This window comes from Suricata suricatta, chromosome 6, assembly GCF_006229205.1.
Source record: "Suricata suricatta isolate VVHF042 chromosome 6, meerkat_22Aug2017_6uvM2_HiC, whole genome shotgun sequence".
In the NCBI taxonomy this organism is placed as follows: domain Eukaryota; kingdom Metazoa; phylum Chordata; class Mammalia; order Carnivora; family Herpestidae; genus Suricata; species Suricata suricatta.
Window position 1 is genome coordinate 100,038,099 of NC_043705.1, and position 16,097 is coordinate 100,054,195.

Below are 16,097 nucleotides of genomic sequence, written 5' to 3' on the forward strand. Positions count from 1 at the left end.
TCTGAACCTCAATTTCTTCATCCATAAAATGGGATTAATAACAGAGTGGGATTTAGGGGGGTTAAATAGGAAAAATGTATTTCCAGGTCTTAGCACCGTGCTGAACAAGGTAAGCACCTGATGCATGGAAGTCATTATTATTACCGGCACCATCACCGTGCTTACCATGTGCCAGGCGTTACCACAGTTCGTTTTTACACTTACCTTATAAGGTAGGGACTGTCATTATACCCAATTTGTAGATAAGGAAAGTTTAAGTTCAGCTACTTATCCAAGATCACACAAGCAGCACCTGTCAAAGTTAGGATATGAACCCCATTCTGGATATTCTAAAGGCTGTGGCTTTTGCTCTGTACCACACTGATTCTCACTGTCAGTTTCATGGCAATCAATCCTCTCCTGGGGCTTGGCGTGGCTTTTAAATATGCCCTTCCAACTAGCTGTGCTAGAAAGAGGCAGCCAGTTTTTACATTTCAGGTGCCTTTGGCTGAAATGCTGGCAAGATGGCAGCCTCTCTATCCCTGAGCTTCACCATCTCAGCTTCTCAAAGTCACGTGTGATCACAGGGCCACCCACCGCCTACCTTCTGAGAGCTCGGAGGAAAGGACAGTGCTGAGACACTCAGGTCTATGACCACTCCCTCAAACGTCTTTCCCTTCCCACGTCTGCCCTATTGAAAGGGGACATGAGGAGGACCAGCTGACTGCCGGAGGGAATGTCAGTGCTGTTCTTTGTGCTGGGAAAGGGTTGCCAGAGCCCGATTCTGTTTTACACATTTGGGATTCAGCAGTGTTCTGGGAGTCATTTATCTTGTACAAAGTGTTGATAAACTTTGGCCTCTATGGAGAGAACCTGGAAGTAGGGGCAAATGATTATTCAGAGCTTCCTTTTATTGATGGGTGGTTGAATGGTGCATGATGTTGAAAGAATCATTTTTGGAAGATATGTGTACTTCAAAATGTTCTTTTAGTTGACAAAGTTATTGTCCCTCTTCAAAGAGTTACTCCCACACCATATTCTTCTGTTGCCAGATTCTAAGAGACAAGGGAGGAGAGAGAGTCTTCTGGGACCTCTCTCACTTCAGCATTCAGAAACCAGTTAAACTTGGTGTGACTTCGTGCTATATTCTCCTTACTGAGGACCCCTGTGTTATTTGGTTAATAGACTGTGCTCAGAGCTAACTTCAGACGGAGGCATCACGGCTTGATAGTTACTCACTGATTGTGTGTATGGAGGTGGGAATTTTGTACTCCAGTGTGGGGAAAAGGTGACTTGAGATGGGAGATAGGTGAAGGAAGGAAAATTCTGGAAACATTTAACTGACTGATATTTTAATGAATTCTGATGTTTTGGGGAAATATTTGGGCCTGAAATCTATAAGCCTAAAAGTAAAAGAGAAGGAAGAACTTAGGGTGGCTTTTAAAAAGCTTCTTTCCCCAAACATGGGCAAATGAAGCACATATAGATTGCCAGCATGAATCTCCTAATAGCACACCTTTGATATCTGCTGTCTTTCTGTGATGGACTTTAACAACTACAACGTAAGAAATAACTCAGAAAGGGATAAGGTCACCATCTAAGTTATCATCCATAACAGGACACTTCTGAGAGTTAATGTTGGTGCCATTAATATTTACACTAACATAGCTGGTGTAAACTGAGATTGTTCGTAGGAAATTGGGACTTTTGGTCACCCTAGCAAGTAAAACCCATGAATCTCACCCTAAAAGCAATTCAGGGACCAAGGTGGCAGTGAGGTTCTGATTCATTCACAAATAGCTTTTGTCTATAGTAGGCAGTGTAAGAAAAACATATAGGAAACACTTGAGAAGTCAAAAGACTTCAGTCAGTATGTGAATCTTACCTACTTCTTGCGGGTACTACTAATTAGGAGATTTTATTTGGAGATGCTAAAATAAAAAGTGTTTACCATCTCCTCATATTCATCCAGCATGCATTTTGCTGGTTCATCATCTGTGAATTTACAGGGCTTAAATTACATGTTGTTGGGGACCATGAGTAATTCTCAGGCAATTATACCCAATTGGAACCTACCTTAAATTACGGTGAAGACTTTCCCTCTGTCTGAGTAAAAATACTTCCTTGGGGGTTTAATTCTTTTGTGAAATCTGTTGGCAGCACTGAGAGCGTTTCCTTTGCAGAGAAAGTCCAGCTTGGATTCAAAACAAAGGCTAAAGCTTTAAACAAAATACTGACTCTAACACCATTCTAAATATTTCAGAAAATCTGTAGAGAATAGAATGCACATCTCAGATGCGACTTGCTACTTTCCTTCCACCCTTCCATGTCAGGACTGAAATGCTAACCATGATAATTTGTTTTTTCACAGGTTCTTCTTGAAATTTTTCCTCAAATGTAACCAAAATTGCCTAAAGAATGCAGGAAATCCACGTGACATGAGGAGATTCCAGGTGGGTTTATCTTGTCTTTCTTAAATCTCAATAATGGCATGAATATCAGGAGAGGGTAAAAAAAAAAAAAGTCTTAGGCAGAAGAAGATATAGAGTCTAGTTATTTCCCCAGAGGTAAAAAGCAGGTGAGGCTCCTGGTCCCCCAGGTCTCTGTGCTCTACGAGTTGTTTTTATGACAGAAGAATTGGGACTCAACCACCTGCTTCACTTGTTGAGGCAGTGATGTCCTTTGAGCCTAGTTTGGCTTCCTGAATGGACTCTTAGGCTTAAACTACTTCAGGGTAAGTGAAGTACATAGAAATGATGCATCCTTTTTAAAGTTTTACAAATAGAAAACTGTTAAATAAGTGCTTTGTTCTATTTTAGAATTACCACCCTCTTCATCCTTCCTTTCTCTTTGTTCTTCTCTTCCAATCCTGGAAATTGTCTGCAGTAACTGTCTATTAAAAATGGACCCTAATGCAGGTGGGCACATCTAGAGTGACCTGGGTGACACTCAGTTCTGTGAGAAATGTCCTTCTACAGCACATGTGAAAGTCCTCAAGCAGCAGTCAAATCTGCCACCGCATGTGGGTGGTATGTTCACCTCATATAATTATACATTTACTGATGGAAGAAGATGTGAAAGTAAAGTGTTATTTTCAAAGACACAAAATGGTAGTTGGGTTTTAGGAAAGGTTGCTAAGTTCTAGATAATGCTGCTTCTCAAACTCAAAAGTGTCAAGAACCCCCTGGGGATCTTGTTAAACTGCTAATGAGGTTTCAGGTGAGCTTGAAACTCTACATTTCTAACAAGCTCCCAAGTGATGCCAATGCCATGGACAACACTTTATGGAGCAGTGTTCTAGACTTGTGTTGCTTTCCATCTCACTTTATGGCTCTTTACATGATCAGTGTTAGTTTTCCTATCAGAATGATATATATATATATATCTCCATACGGTCTTTCAGTGAAAAGAGCATGGTGTTTAAAATATATTCTTGGTATAGTCAGTCAGTTTGGTGTAGATTGAAATGTAGGATCTTGAAGAGGATCTTGAAAAATTTTAGCAGCACATTCGCTGATGGGAGAAAGGGATGGGATGATTCTGAGCATTGATTTTCATTTTTTAATTTTATTTTTTAAAAATTTTTAAAGTTTTTTTTTATTTTGAGAGAGAGAGAATGAACGCAAGGAGGGGAGGGACAGAGAGAGAGGGAGAGAGAATCCCAAGTAGGCTCTGCACTGACAGTGCGATACTGAGCTCAAACCCACAAACCATGAGATGATGACCTGAGCTAAAATCAAGAGTCCAACACTTAACCAGCTGAGCCACCCAGGTGCCCTGAGCATTGATTTTTAGAGGTCAAGATCTCTTTGCATCCAAGATGATTTTTTTTTTTTGAGAGGGGAGACTTACTAGTCTCATTAAAGAACAAATTCAGTAGAAAGAAGACATTCTCTCTCAAGATTCTGAAATACTTTGGTAAAATAATTTTGGCCTTGCCACCTTTTGTCCTGAAGGGGCTGAGAGAAGAGAATCCCTGGATTCCTAGTTTCCTGGAAAATGTTTCTCCTGGCTAGCTGCTGACCCCAAGTGCATAGACTTGGGTGCTGTCCTTACCATATAGGATTTTTTTGTGTAGAGTTTGCTCTACACAAATTAGCTTTGCTGGTAAACAAAACATGTGATGCCACTAGGTGTATGTTGCTCAGTGTCCTGAAACATGAGGTTGGGTTTTATTATAAACTGTTTTGCAGCTTGCTTTGGCCCCAAGATGAACCATCTGTCTCCTTTGACCAAGCTCGGGTTGGAAACAAGGCATATCCAGGCATGAACCAATTCATGTCTAATAAACATGTCTAGTACACATGTGTCATGACTTATGAATATCAGGATCAGTTTTCTTGTGCTTCTTAGGGCAGCAGAATTAAAGGTAGACTTTGGTGAGATTGGAGACCCAAGAGAGTATTTGTATATGATTTTTGAGGCCTTGTTTTCCCTCACAGGACCTGCTAGTAAAATGTCTGAAAGCCTTAAATTATAGGATGTAGCTCTTATGTGGGATGAGAAACCAACTCAGTCTGTTATTTTTTTATAGTGTCTAGAAAGCTTTATTTTTGCAGATAAAATTGTTGTTTTTCATTTAGTAGAAGGGCTATTGAGATGAGGGGCCATGAACTAAATTTCTGGAAAGCCTCAGTTTCCTTGACTCTAAAATGGAGTGAAAATTATCATTCTGCTTATTTCACAACATATGAATGACAATATTTTGTATGCATAAATAATTTGCAAATGATAAAACATAAATGTAAGCTTTTAGGGAAAGTACTTTAACAAACTAAAACTGGGTCATTATTTCAGTACAGGGTTTCTCAACCTAGGCACAATTGACATTTTAGACTGGATAATCCTTTGTTGTGGGGGAGGGGAGATTTGTCCTGCACATTGTAGGATGTTTAATAGTTTGCTACTGGCCTCTATCCATAGAAACTCTCCCAGCCCCTAGCCCAGTCATGGCAACCCCAGATGTCTCCAGACATTTGTCAGTGTTCTCTGATTGGGGTGGGTGTGCAAAATTGCCCCTTGTTGAGATTTATTGGTTTAGTTCTATATTTGATGACTTCTGACAGACTCTTCCTGGTAACAGTGCAACCATCCCAACAAGTGCTCTCTTTTATAAGGCATTAGAGCTGCCTGACACAATGTCCATTCTGTCCTTCAAAGATGTATGCTCTTCCCTGTGAGTCTCTAACCGTTCTAAAGTAGGTAGACTCCTCTAAATAGGGGCAGCAACCTTGACCACCACATAGTCAATTTTTGCATTGAAAAAGAGCTCTTCCCATCAACAAGGACAAATTCCTTACTGGATCTCAGATTTAACCTGCTTTGTTCCCATCACCTACATGTCATTTCCTGGGAGAGGAAAGAGAGAGATTGCAGCAGAAAGAACACTGACTCGTTTTGTTTTGTATTTGTGTATGTTTACATGTCTCATTAATTATCATTTTTTCCACAATTAGCATATGGTCTTATGCATGTAGGCACATGAGTGTTTATGCAATTAAAGAATGGATGAATTGCCTCAATAGAATGAAAGTAACACCTTAAATTTGCCTACTGAACCTTCTACTTTTTCTCTAAATTTGTTTCTTTCATGACTATTTCCTTCTGTGTCTCTCTGCATCATTTCCTGCTCATAGCCCTTCTATCCTTCTTGAACCCATCTATTCTTTGGATTCCACAACAACATTCATTCATTCTCAGCCCTCTCCAAGAGATGCTCTTTATTTGCTCTCCTGTAAGGGTTGCTGTTCCCTAAGTCTTCTTTTAATGTCCAGATCTTTTCTCTCTTGAGTATCTTCTTCATTTTCAGCATCTTAACCACTAGTCAGGCACTCAGTCCTCTTGCCTAAGGCTCCCTGAGACCTGACATCTAGATCCAGACCTAGATGTCCAGCTGCCTGTTGTATACGCTTAGGAACTTTCACTCAGTGAGCCCTGAACTCCACTGTCATCATCTTTCTTTTCTTTTCTTTCTTTTTTTTTGTGCTTTCACCACAAGCTGGTTTCTCTTCCTATGTTCCCCACCTTGGTTTACTTCTGATTACATTAAGTGCTGGGGAAATAGTCATTTATATTTCTGTCTACATTCAGTGTGTTCTATTTATGTGCATAAAAATATACATGCCCGTATGTGTTCCTTGATGTACATCAATGGACATTGGTCATGATGATGATGATGATAATGATGATAAAACTAATTTATTATATGAGAGGTGTTGTGCTAAATATTTTACATGAGTTATCATTTTATCTTCACAATATACTTGATGGGAATGTGAAAATATTATATAAAATGTAATTTTACAGATGAGGAACTGAGGCTTAGAGGGATTAAGGAACTTGCTCAAAATCACACATTTACTAAGTATTGAGGAGGCATCACTACTTAGTAAATTCAAGTGATTCAACCCATCAGTCTGACTCAGATGTTATCTAATGTTGTAGAACTGTAAAGAGCTTGTCCAGAATCTGTAGGAAGACACTGATTGGAAAGAAAATAAAGAAGTCTCTCAACTTGTAAGAGCCATAGTGGCTACCCAACAAATGTGTGCTGGAATCTCAGGAAAGCCAGCTCTTTGCCCTATAGTAGGCCTAAAGATACTATCTGCATGAAGAACATTGGAATACCACCAAAGTTCATCAGGCAGAGAGTGGAGTTGTGTCAAAGGAGAAGAACTTGAGCACTGTTTCTGAACAGAGCTACAGTGTTGGCCAATTTTTACTTGTATGAACTTCAGAAAAAGAAGCTATTACTCAGAAGACTGCTTGTACTTCACTTAACTAAGGGAGGCTTTGGCTACTTCTCTAGAGCCAGAAAGACCCATCACCTAGATGGAACATGAGCAAAGTAGCCCCTGATATCTCAGAGTACTCTGTGGAGAAATCATACTGCAGTTCCCAAATCTTAGGACTGAACCAAGAGGGGGAAAGATCAATCTTCCCTGGAGCTATCCTGGCTGACAGATATGTGTCATAGGACACTGGTTGAAGGTTGCCTGTGAATAAGATATATAATTTCCATCATTTCTCTCATAGTGTACCATTAAGAAGTTGGTTTTATGTTACTGTTGTCTCTGAGGAGGAATGAGAAAGTATCTTTTAGGCGTCAGAAAACTCTGGTCTACCCTTGACACCTCAATGTGGCTTTTCCCAGTTATATTGAAAACCTACGACCTAGAGACATCTGATGGAAAACGTGCTCTTCTGACTGTTAAGTGGGCTCTCTCCAACAGTCATGGATGCAGCTTTACTCTCATCTCATTTTGTATGCTCGCCAGGCCAGCCTGATCTTCATACAGCCATGCCAGAGCATGTCTCCTCTGAACAGCAATCAGGGGCCTGTGTAGTGACTGAGGAGGACATAGGAAAGGTTGTTGATCTCTTGACATGTAAAGACATTCTGTCAAGCAAACTCAGCCTCACAGCGGCTGAGCTTCTGGTGTGTAAACAGAGACTACTTAATTACACAGGTCATGTCAATTAGTGTGACCTTAGCGTTTTCAAGAAATTAATCACTTTCTGCAGAGCTCAGCTGTGTTCATACTTTAAGGCATTATGGCATAAACCTTGTAGAAAATCTGGTACAATATTTTTTTTCTTCTTCTTAATTTACAATGGACGTTTTCTTTTGAAATACCCAGGCTCTGGTTTGAGTAACAGACTTGCTTCAATACAACAGTGGATACAGGCTTCATTCAGTTCTGGTGGGTATAAGGAAGTAGGGAGGAAGGGAAAAGGTGGGGGTAAGTGAGGATGGAAACAGCTCATGACAGGGAGAAATTCACTGACTAAATGAGACTGTTTCTTCATCTTGACACTAAAAAGATGCTAATGTCAACGGACGGTGTTAAAATCAAGTCACAGGTCTGGTTTCTAAGTGACAGGAACTAGACAATTCCAGGTTAAGATTTAAATCCTTATCAATAGCTTTCCTTGTTGGGGCTGGCAGCATGAGGGTGGTGAGGGAAGGAACAAGAATTGGGTACAAGCTGTCATCACAGTAGATGCCATAATACCTGGAAACTGGTATAATTTCCAAGTTCATCTTATCTCTTCAACAAAAATTTCCCATTGGCTACAAATCTAAATTCATGTGTAAATGTTAGATCTGTGACTATACATGAACATAAATTTAAGATATATTTCTTCATGCATGTGTACACTCAGTGGTAAATGGTGAGTATATCATGATGAACAAGAAAGACAGGCTGTTTGTCCTAATGAAGCTTATATTCTAGTTGGGGTCTATTAGTTAGGATAATACTAGCTGCTATAATAAATAGAACAAAGAATATAGTGGCTCATACACAACAGGTTATTTCTTGCTCACATAACAGTACAATGCAAGTGTTCTTAGTCAGTGGATAGATCTTGTACATGATGTGATTTGGGGCTTTTTATGTTTTGTGTCTCCACTGTCCCCTAGAACCTCGTTGTCTGTCCATCCAGCTGAAGGGTAAAGAGTACATGGCGGGTGGGGGGCGTGGCTCATGGACTTCTTAAAATCCTGGTCTTAGAAATGACTCTTGTTAGCTCTTCCCATATTCTGTGGGCTAGAAGTCTGTCACACGACCATATATAACCACAGAGAGACCTGCAAATATCTATTTGTACAACCCAAGGAAGAGAGGAAGTGGATGTGTGGGTGACAGTTACCTTCAGCTGCCACAATGTATACAAATTAATAATTACAAATCATTAAAAATTTTAATTATTCCTATAGAGTATTAATAACATGAGAGAGACTACATGTGGGATGGGGGATAGGAGCCTAACTTAAAGTGGGTTACCAGGGAAAACTTGTGAGGAGGTGATATTTAAGATTAGGGCTAACAGATGAGAATAAACCATCTTGAGAAACACCAGAAGAATTTTCTGAGCAGAGAAGACAGCAAGCTCTAAATTCATGCTTATTTCATGTTTATTGGAGGAGACAAACAACCTTCTTTCACTCTTTAGTCATTTGGAGTGGGGGATGGGAAACCACCAGGAGAAACCTCCAGGTTACTGACCCCAAATTCCCACCAAAAATGTGTTCTTTTTCAAGTGATGATATGGGGAATGACAGTAAAATACAACTCTCTGCTTTTGTTTTTTTGTGTGTGAATTCTGTAAATTTTGGAGAATCCTTGTTATTTATTCAAAAACCCACAGAGGCTCTGAATCAATATATCATAGGGTATGCTTAGAGGATTCTTAAAATACATGCACTACCTCTGCAGTTTCGGTCTGCTTTTAAAGGCACTTAAATAAAGAAATATTCGTATCCTTTTTATTTCTCTCCTACTGTCCCCCACCTCCTGTTTTATATTGTTTTGACAAATAGCACATCTTGCAATTAAATTCTTTACCAACAGAATGCTAGGGTCCTGAGCTGCAATCACTCTCTTCATACAGAATAATTTCAAGATGCACCACGCTGATTAATTATACTGAAAGCAGCTCTAATGATAGTTTCAGAATACAGGATTAATTCACATAACATGGTAAATACAAATGGTGGATTTTCAACCTGATATATTAAACCATTACTGCTTATTGGGCAAATATGTATCTTGGCATGAGCCTTATGCTGGGCCTTGGCAGAAAATATGCATCACTGAGAAGGAATCCTTATGAATGCGATTTGATGAGTGGTGGCTCTGCACTTAGGGGAAATAAATTTCTACACTAAGTACAGCCACTATTGAAGAAATGTAAAATACATTAAAGGATAGATGTTTGGAAGTGTTTGGTTTGATCAATGTTGCCAATGGATATTGGTTCTGAGGATGCTTACACTTGTTGAGACTTACCAACAAAAGAGACCTGTACATTCTATCACTTTTTACGCTGTAACTCACAGGGCTCTTATGTGTGAGGCACCGTACAAGTTGTGTTGGTGGATAATCTTACTTCTTTTTCCTCGGCTCTTTCCCTTGTTTACTTTGCTCCAAACAAGCCTTGGAGCACATTGGCTTTCCTTATTTTCCTTCATTTCTCTTTCTTGAATACACCAAACTCATTCCTGCCTCAGGATCTTTGCACTTGGTATTCTAGCTTCCTAGGAAATTCTTCTGCCAGTTCATTGAATAGCTGGCTACTTCTTTTACTTGGATTTAAGCTAAAATGTCACATCCTCAGAGAGGCCTTCTTTAATCACCCAATCAAAAGTAGATCTCACCGAGGTATCCCTCCATCCCCATTTTATTTTTTTCTTGCAACTTTTCACATTCAGAAATTTGCTTTTATTGTTTACTTACTGTTGGAAAACCCTTTTTTATCCCTGATAAGCACTAAGTACTTGGTTCATTGCTACTTCTCTAGTTCACAGAATAATTCCTGGAGTATAGTAGGCACACAACTCATTCCTATAATTAAGTGACTTATCTAAGGTTACAAACTGGTAAGTGATGGAGTTGCAGTTCAAATTCAGTATTCTCTGACCCTAGAATCTGAGCTGTTGACTAATATGCTATTTTCTTGCTCCCAATTTCCATATCTGTGTGTCATAGAGTCATTGGTAGAGAACACATATGGCAATTCTGTATGTTTTGGCTCAGTACTACTTAAAATAACCAGTGGGAATGCATAAATGGAGAGCACCTGTTAAATGCCAATGACACCATCAAGAGTCATCAAATGTATCCTGATCCACAGAGAGGGAACAAGGTTCAGGTCACTGATGAGCTTTTATGTGAGCATGTGTCACAGTTTGGGAGACAGAAGCTGAGTTTAGTATCCAAAGGTCCAAATTACTTTGTGTAAATATCTGAGAATTTAGAAGTGCCTGCTCTTGTCTTACTGTTAAAAGAGGCGATATTTTTGCCTTGAGCTTTAAAGAGATTTAATTCGGTTACTCACTCCCATTCTCCCACAGTTCTGCTCTGCTACATCCTGTAGGTTCATGTGTCCTCCATAATTTTTAATGAGTTATTTGGGATCTTTCAACCAGATAGAAACTAGCAATCAGGCAGGTTTCAGAAACGATCTCATTCCGTATCAGTCAAGGATATTTTAAAGGACAAAGTTAATGAAGACCTAACTCCTAACTGCTACAGACCATTTTTATGTATATAATACTAAACTGTAGTCAATCACATAGACCCCAGAGATGTATACTGGAAGATACCAGCAGACTCAGGAGAGAAGGGACTTAAGCCAGGAGTTTGTATTGAGAGTCCAGAGGCTTTTGTGGGTAAGAACTGGACCTGGAGTCTGAAAGTTTCCCTTGAGGCTTACTTCTGCTCTTAATTTGTCTTATAACCTTGAGGATGCTTTTAAACTTCTTGGGCCTCAGTTTCCCAAGCCTTAAAAAAGATGTGTTGGACAAATTTGCAGTGTCATAACTACTGAGACCTTCTTTTATCATTTTCTCCTATGAATCTCATGTGACATCCTCCTTTTTTTTATCCTAATGGCATTTACTAAGAATCACAATCCATTTTAAAATTATTTGAAGCCATGTGATTCCATCAATTCAGAGTTCTCTCAGGGGCATGGGATAACCTGCGCTTCCACATGCACATGATTTGATCCTATATTGACAAAGGAAAATTCCTAAATGTATGCATCTACTGATAGCATGCTATCTTCCTATGGGTGAATTTAGGATACATCTCTGCAGTGTTGTTCCTATTACTATATTTGAAAACTCTTGGTTGGAAGCTATTAGATTGGTTGATTTCTTGGGCCTTTTGACTCTAATATATGAGGATTCTGTAAAGAGTGGTTCAGCAAGCAGGTAAAGGAGAGATTGTGGGCTGTACAGGGTTGGGAGTAGGAATAGGACATAGACTTTATTTTGCAGAGCAGTTTTAGTTTTACAGAAAAATGAGGGGAAAGTATAGTGAGGTTCCAAAGATTCCCTAAATTCTTCTCCCCCATTTTCCCTATTATTATTATTTTTTTAATGTTTATTTATTTCTGAGAGAGAGTACACGTGCATGCCCATATGCATGCATTCGAGCAGGAAAGGGTCAGAGAGAGAGAAAGAGAGAGAGGATCTGAAGTGGGTTCTGTGCCGACAGCAGAGAACCCAATGCGGGGCTTGAACCTGTGAACTGTCAGACCATGACCTGAGCTGAAGTCAGATACTTAATTGATGAACCACCCAGGAGCCCCCCATTTCCTCTATTATTAATATCTTTCATTAGTCTAATACTTTATTACAACTGATGTGCAATATTGACACATTATTGATAACAGTATAAAGTTTATAGTTTATATTATTGTTAATTTTTATGTATGTATTCTATGGGTTTGGACAAATACATGATGGTATATATCTACCATTACAGTATCAGAACAGTTTCACTGCCCTAAAAATCTCCTATGCTCCACCTATTCATCCGACCCTCCCCCCAAACTCCTGACAACCATTAATCTTTTTACTATCTCCATAGTTTTACCTTTTCCAGAATGTCATATAGTTGGAATCATATAGTATATAGCCTTTCCAGATTGGCTTCTTTCATTTAGCATTATGTATTTAAAATTCCATGTCTTTTCATGACTTGATAGCTCATTTCTTTTTATTGCTGTATAATATTCCTTCCTATGGATTACCAGTTTGCATTTCCATTCACCTATAAAAGGACATCTTGATTGATGATGCCTTTTATTTAGTTGAATTTTTATTAATATAATTGTAGATTCACATGTAGATGTCTGACATAATACAGAATGATCCCATGTGTACCCTTTACCCAGTACCACAATAGTAATATTTGCAAAACTATAGTACAATATTATATAGTACTATACAATATTCATATAGGATATAAACATTGACAAATCCACCACCTTATTCAAATTTCTTTAGTTTTACTTGTAGTCATTTGCACATGGGTATGCTTTTCATTTTGTAAAATTTTATCATGTAAAGTCTGTATTTACCACCACAGTAAAGATATTGGGCATTGTTATCTCTACAAGGATCATTTCTATCATTTTTTTGCTACATCCACCTTCCCTCTGTCCCTAACCCTTGGCAAGCACTAATTTGTTCTTTATTTTTTTAAACTTTTTAATTTCAGAATTATGTTAAGTAAATGGAATTATGCAGTGCATTCATTTTCTATGACCCCCATAACAAAATACCACAGACTGGGTGGCTTACAAATGGATATTTATTTTCTCACAGTTCTGGAGCCTGGAAGACCAAGATCAAGGTGTCATTGGGGTTGGTTTCCTCTGAGACCTTTGTCTTTGGCTTGTAGATAGCCACCTTCTTGCTGTGTTCTCACATGGTCTTTCCCCTTTGCCTGCGCACCCTGGTGTCTCTCTGTGTAACTAAATTTTCATCTTCTTAGGAAGCTAGTCAGATGAGATTAGGGCCCACTCTAAGGGACTTATTTTAACTTAATCATTTCTTTAGAGGCCCTGTCTCCAATTACAGTCACATCCTGAGGTACTAGGGATTAGATATTCAACACGTAAATTTTCAGCGGTTGTGGGGAAATAAGTTACTAATATTCAATATGTAATCTTTTGGTACTGGCTTTTTTCACTCAGCATAATTCTCTTGAAATTTATCCAGGTGTATCAATACTTTGTTTTTTTTTATTACTGAGTATTAGCCCATGGACTGTTGCTTAATGTCTTTCTATTCCATGTACTTGAAGCCCGTGCATTTAATGCTTTATTTTAGGGGTCCCGAATTAATGCAAACAGAATAAGTTAAACCAAGAGGCAAGAAAGCCATGTAACAAACCAACTTTAGCACCAATTTCCTTACACTGGGTTACCATATCAGCTTTGAAAACCAAGAATTATAATTTTATAATCATCCAAAATTAATTTGTTTTAGTAGTTACTTTTTGGAGGGAGGTACTTACTACTAAAATATTCTAAATTTAAGCATTGAAAATATATTTATGATATAATCTTTCCCTTGATAACATATTTGTTTTGGAAATGTTTAAAAATACAGATTTCAACTCTTTTGGTTGCTTTTGTCATAAATCCTTCTTCTACATGAGCTGCTACTTTTGTTAATGTGAACTTCCACCTATGACTGGATTTTAGCTGCTTTTATCTTTTTGAAAATCTGCTCATGAGACAGAGATTATGGTTCACGAATCTTAGATAATTTAGTTGGGACATACAAGGTCTCCTGCCTGATGTGAAGAAAAGAGGGGCAGCCTGAAGAATGATAGCAGGAAATACCAATAAAGAAACTCCCAGAGAATCCCTCATTCGTATGAAACTAGACTGAATTGAGAAGATGTCTAAATTATAGATTATTTTCAAAGCAGTAAGATTTTTTTGTTCAGTTTCAAGCCGGAATATAACAAGCTAAGATGCCAATGGGTTCTAGAAAGTAAAATTATATAGACCAGTGAAATTTGCAATTCACACAAGGCCTAAATGATATAATTATATTTTGTGAGCACAAAGGTCTTTAAAATTGTATGATTTCACTGTTAGACTGATAGAGCAGTGAATTTATGAGATATAGCTTCTGGACCCTTTTATTTAAGATAACAGTTTATACTGGGTCCTTTTAGGCTTTAGATTATCAGACATCATCTTGAACTTTTTTGTGGAGTATCACCATCAAAGCAACAACTATACCACTACAGCTACTAACATTTGTTGAGTGCTCAGTATAAGCCAGGAACCACGCTGGCCACTTTAAATAATGTAAGCCTCACAGAATCAGGTACTGTTATTATTATTTCCACTCAAGAGGCAGGAACATTGTGGCTTAGGGTTAAGTTAACCTGGCCAGAGTCATATTACCTAGGAAAGATTGGGAGTTCAGAACCATAAATTTTGTGTTGAATTTTTTCCCACTTCTAAATTGAGAGGGTAAAATTGTAAAAATAACAATCTTTAGGGATATCTAGTTCGAGTATAAAACAGAGGAGATTCTGAGCTACTGAGGAGAGACAAGAAACTGAAAGTGTTAATATAAAATCTCCAAAGTCTATGGGTACCTGCAGATTTTTTTCTCTCTCTCCCTATTTCTTTCTCTTTTTAATTCCTGCATACTGAGAGCTCTCACCTGGAGGGATGGGCCCAGATAAAAAGTACCATGGAACACACTGGATGTTCACCAGTACATCTCTGGATTGCTGTATTAGAAATCTATGCCCTAAATAGAAAATTGATTCTAAAAAGTATCGTGATAAAAATATACTTGCATATGACCTTAAACATGTCCACTTAGACTAATACCTATTTTAGGTGATACAACTTGGACATCCTCATGAATAAATTGGGACAATTTATTTCAAAACCATTCTACAGAAGCACTGCCCAGTAGAACATTCTGTAGTAATGGAAATGGTCTATATCTGTCCTGCCCAAAAGTAGCCTCCAGCCATACACAGCTACTAACCACTTGAAACGTGGCTATGGTGACTCAGAAACAATGGAATTTAAATTTTTACTTATTTAGTTTAAATTTGAATAGCTACATGTGTAGTTACTGTATTGGAACATACAATTCTAAAAAGGAGAGACAATGATAACAGATATCATAAAAATTTAAATACACGTCTTCCTCACATTCTCTTCATCTCTTTCCCTGGATAGAAGAGTGAGGAAGAGGTTAGAGAGGGAAGTGTTGAGTCCAAATGTAAAATCATTTTCCATGTTTACCTGTCCCAAATTCAAGCTGTGTTTTGTTGAAAAATTTGGGAAGGTTGAAGATTTGGCAGGCCTGTCTGTCCCCTTGCCTGCATGAATGTGTCAGCACCTCATTAATCTTGTGTTTGACAGTAAGGCCCTTTCCCTCCCACTATGGGCCTATTTTTAAAGGACACTTCAGTGCCCCCCTTGCATCTCACAGTTAAATTTTTAAAAATTTACAAGTTGTTCTGTGGATTAATTTCAGTTTATGGTTTATTTAAAGATATCTTGATCATTTACAAATTGGAATGAGAGAAATTATTTGGGGGAATTAACATGTATTGTCATGAATTTCTGAGGAACTTATTAGGTGTTTATTTTCCAGAAATTAAAAGCATGAGGAATCTGTTATATCCTTCTCCAATTTTAATTGAAATTTCAGTGAAACGAATCTGTCACACATGTGGTCTTGGTGATACTTCTTTTGCAAAGGAAAAAAAACACATAGAGTGAGGTTGTTGTTATGTTTTTTTTTAACTTAACCGTTTTTGTCATTTTTG

General features: G+C 38.2%; 1 protein-coding gene across 3 annotated transcripts in view; it reads left to right on the forward strand.

Moving 5' to 3' along the window:
- The window catches only part of EBF1 (EBF transcription factor 1), a 388,330-nt gene that overhangs the window by 242,578 nt on the left and 129,655 nt on the right, over positions 1-16,097 (forward strand). For all 3 annotated transcript variants that reach the window (XM_029942938.1, XM_029942939.1, XM_029942940.1), the window contains exon 7: positions 2,351-2,432. In XM_029942938.1, the coding sequence (XP_029798798.1) occupies positions 2,351-2,432 (82 nt within the window). The remainder of the gene's footprint in view (positions 1-2,350; positions 2,433-16,097) is intronic.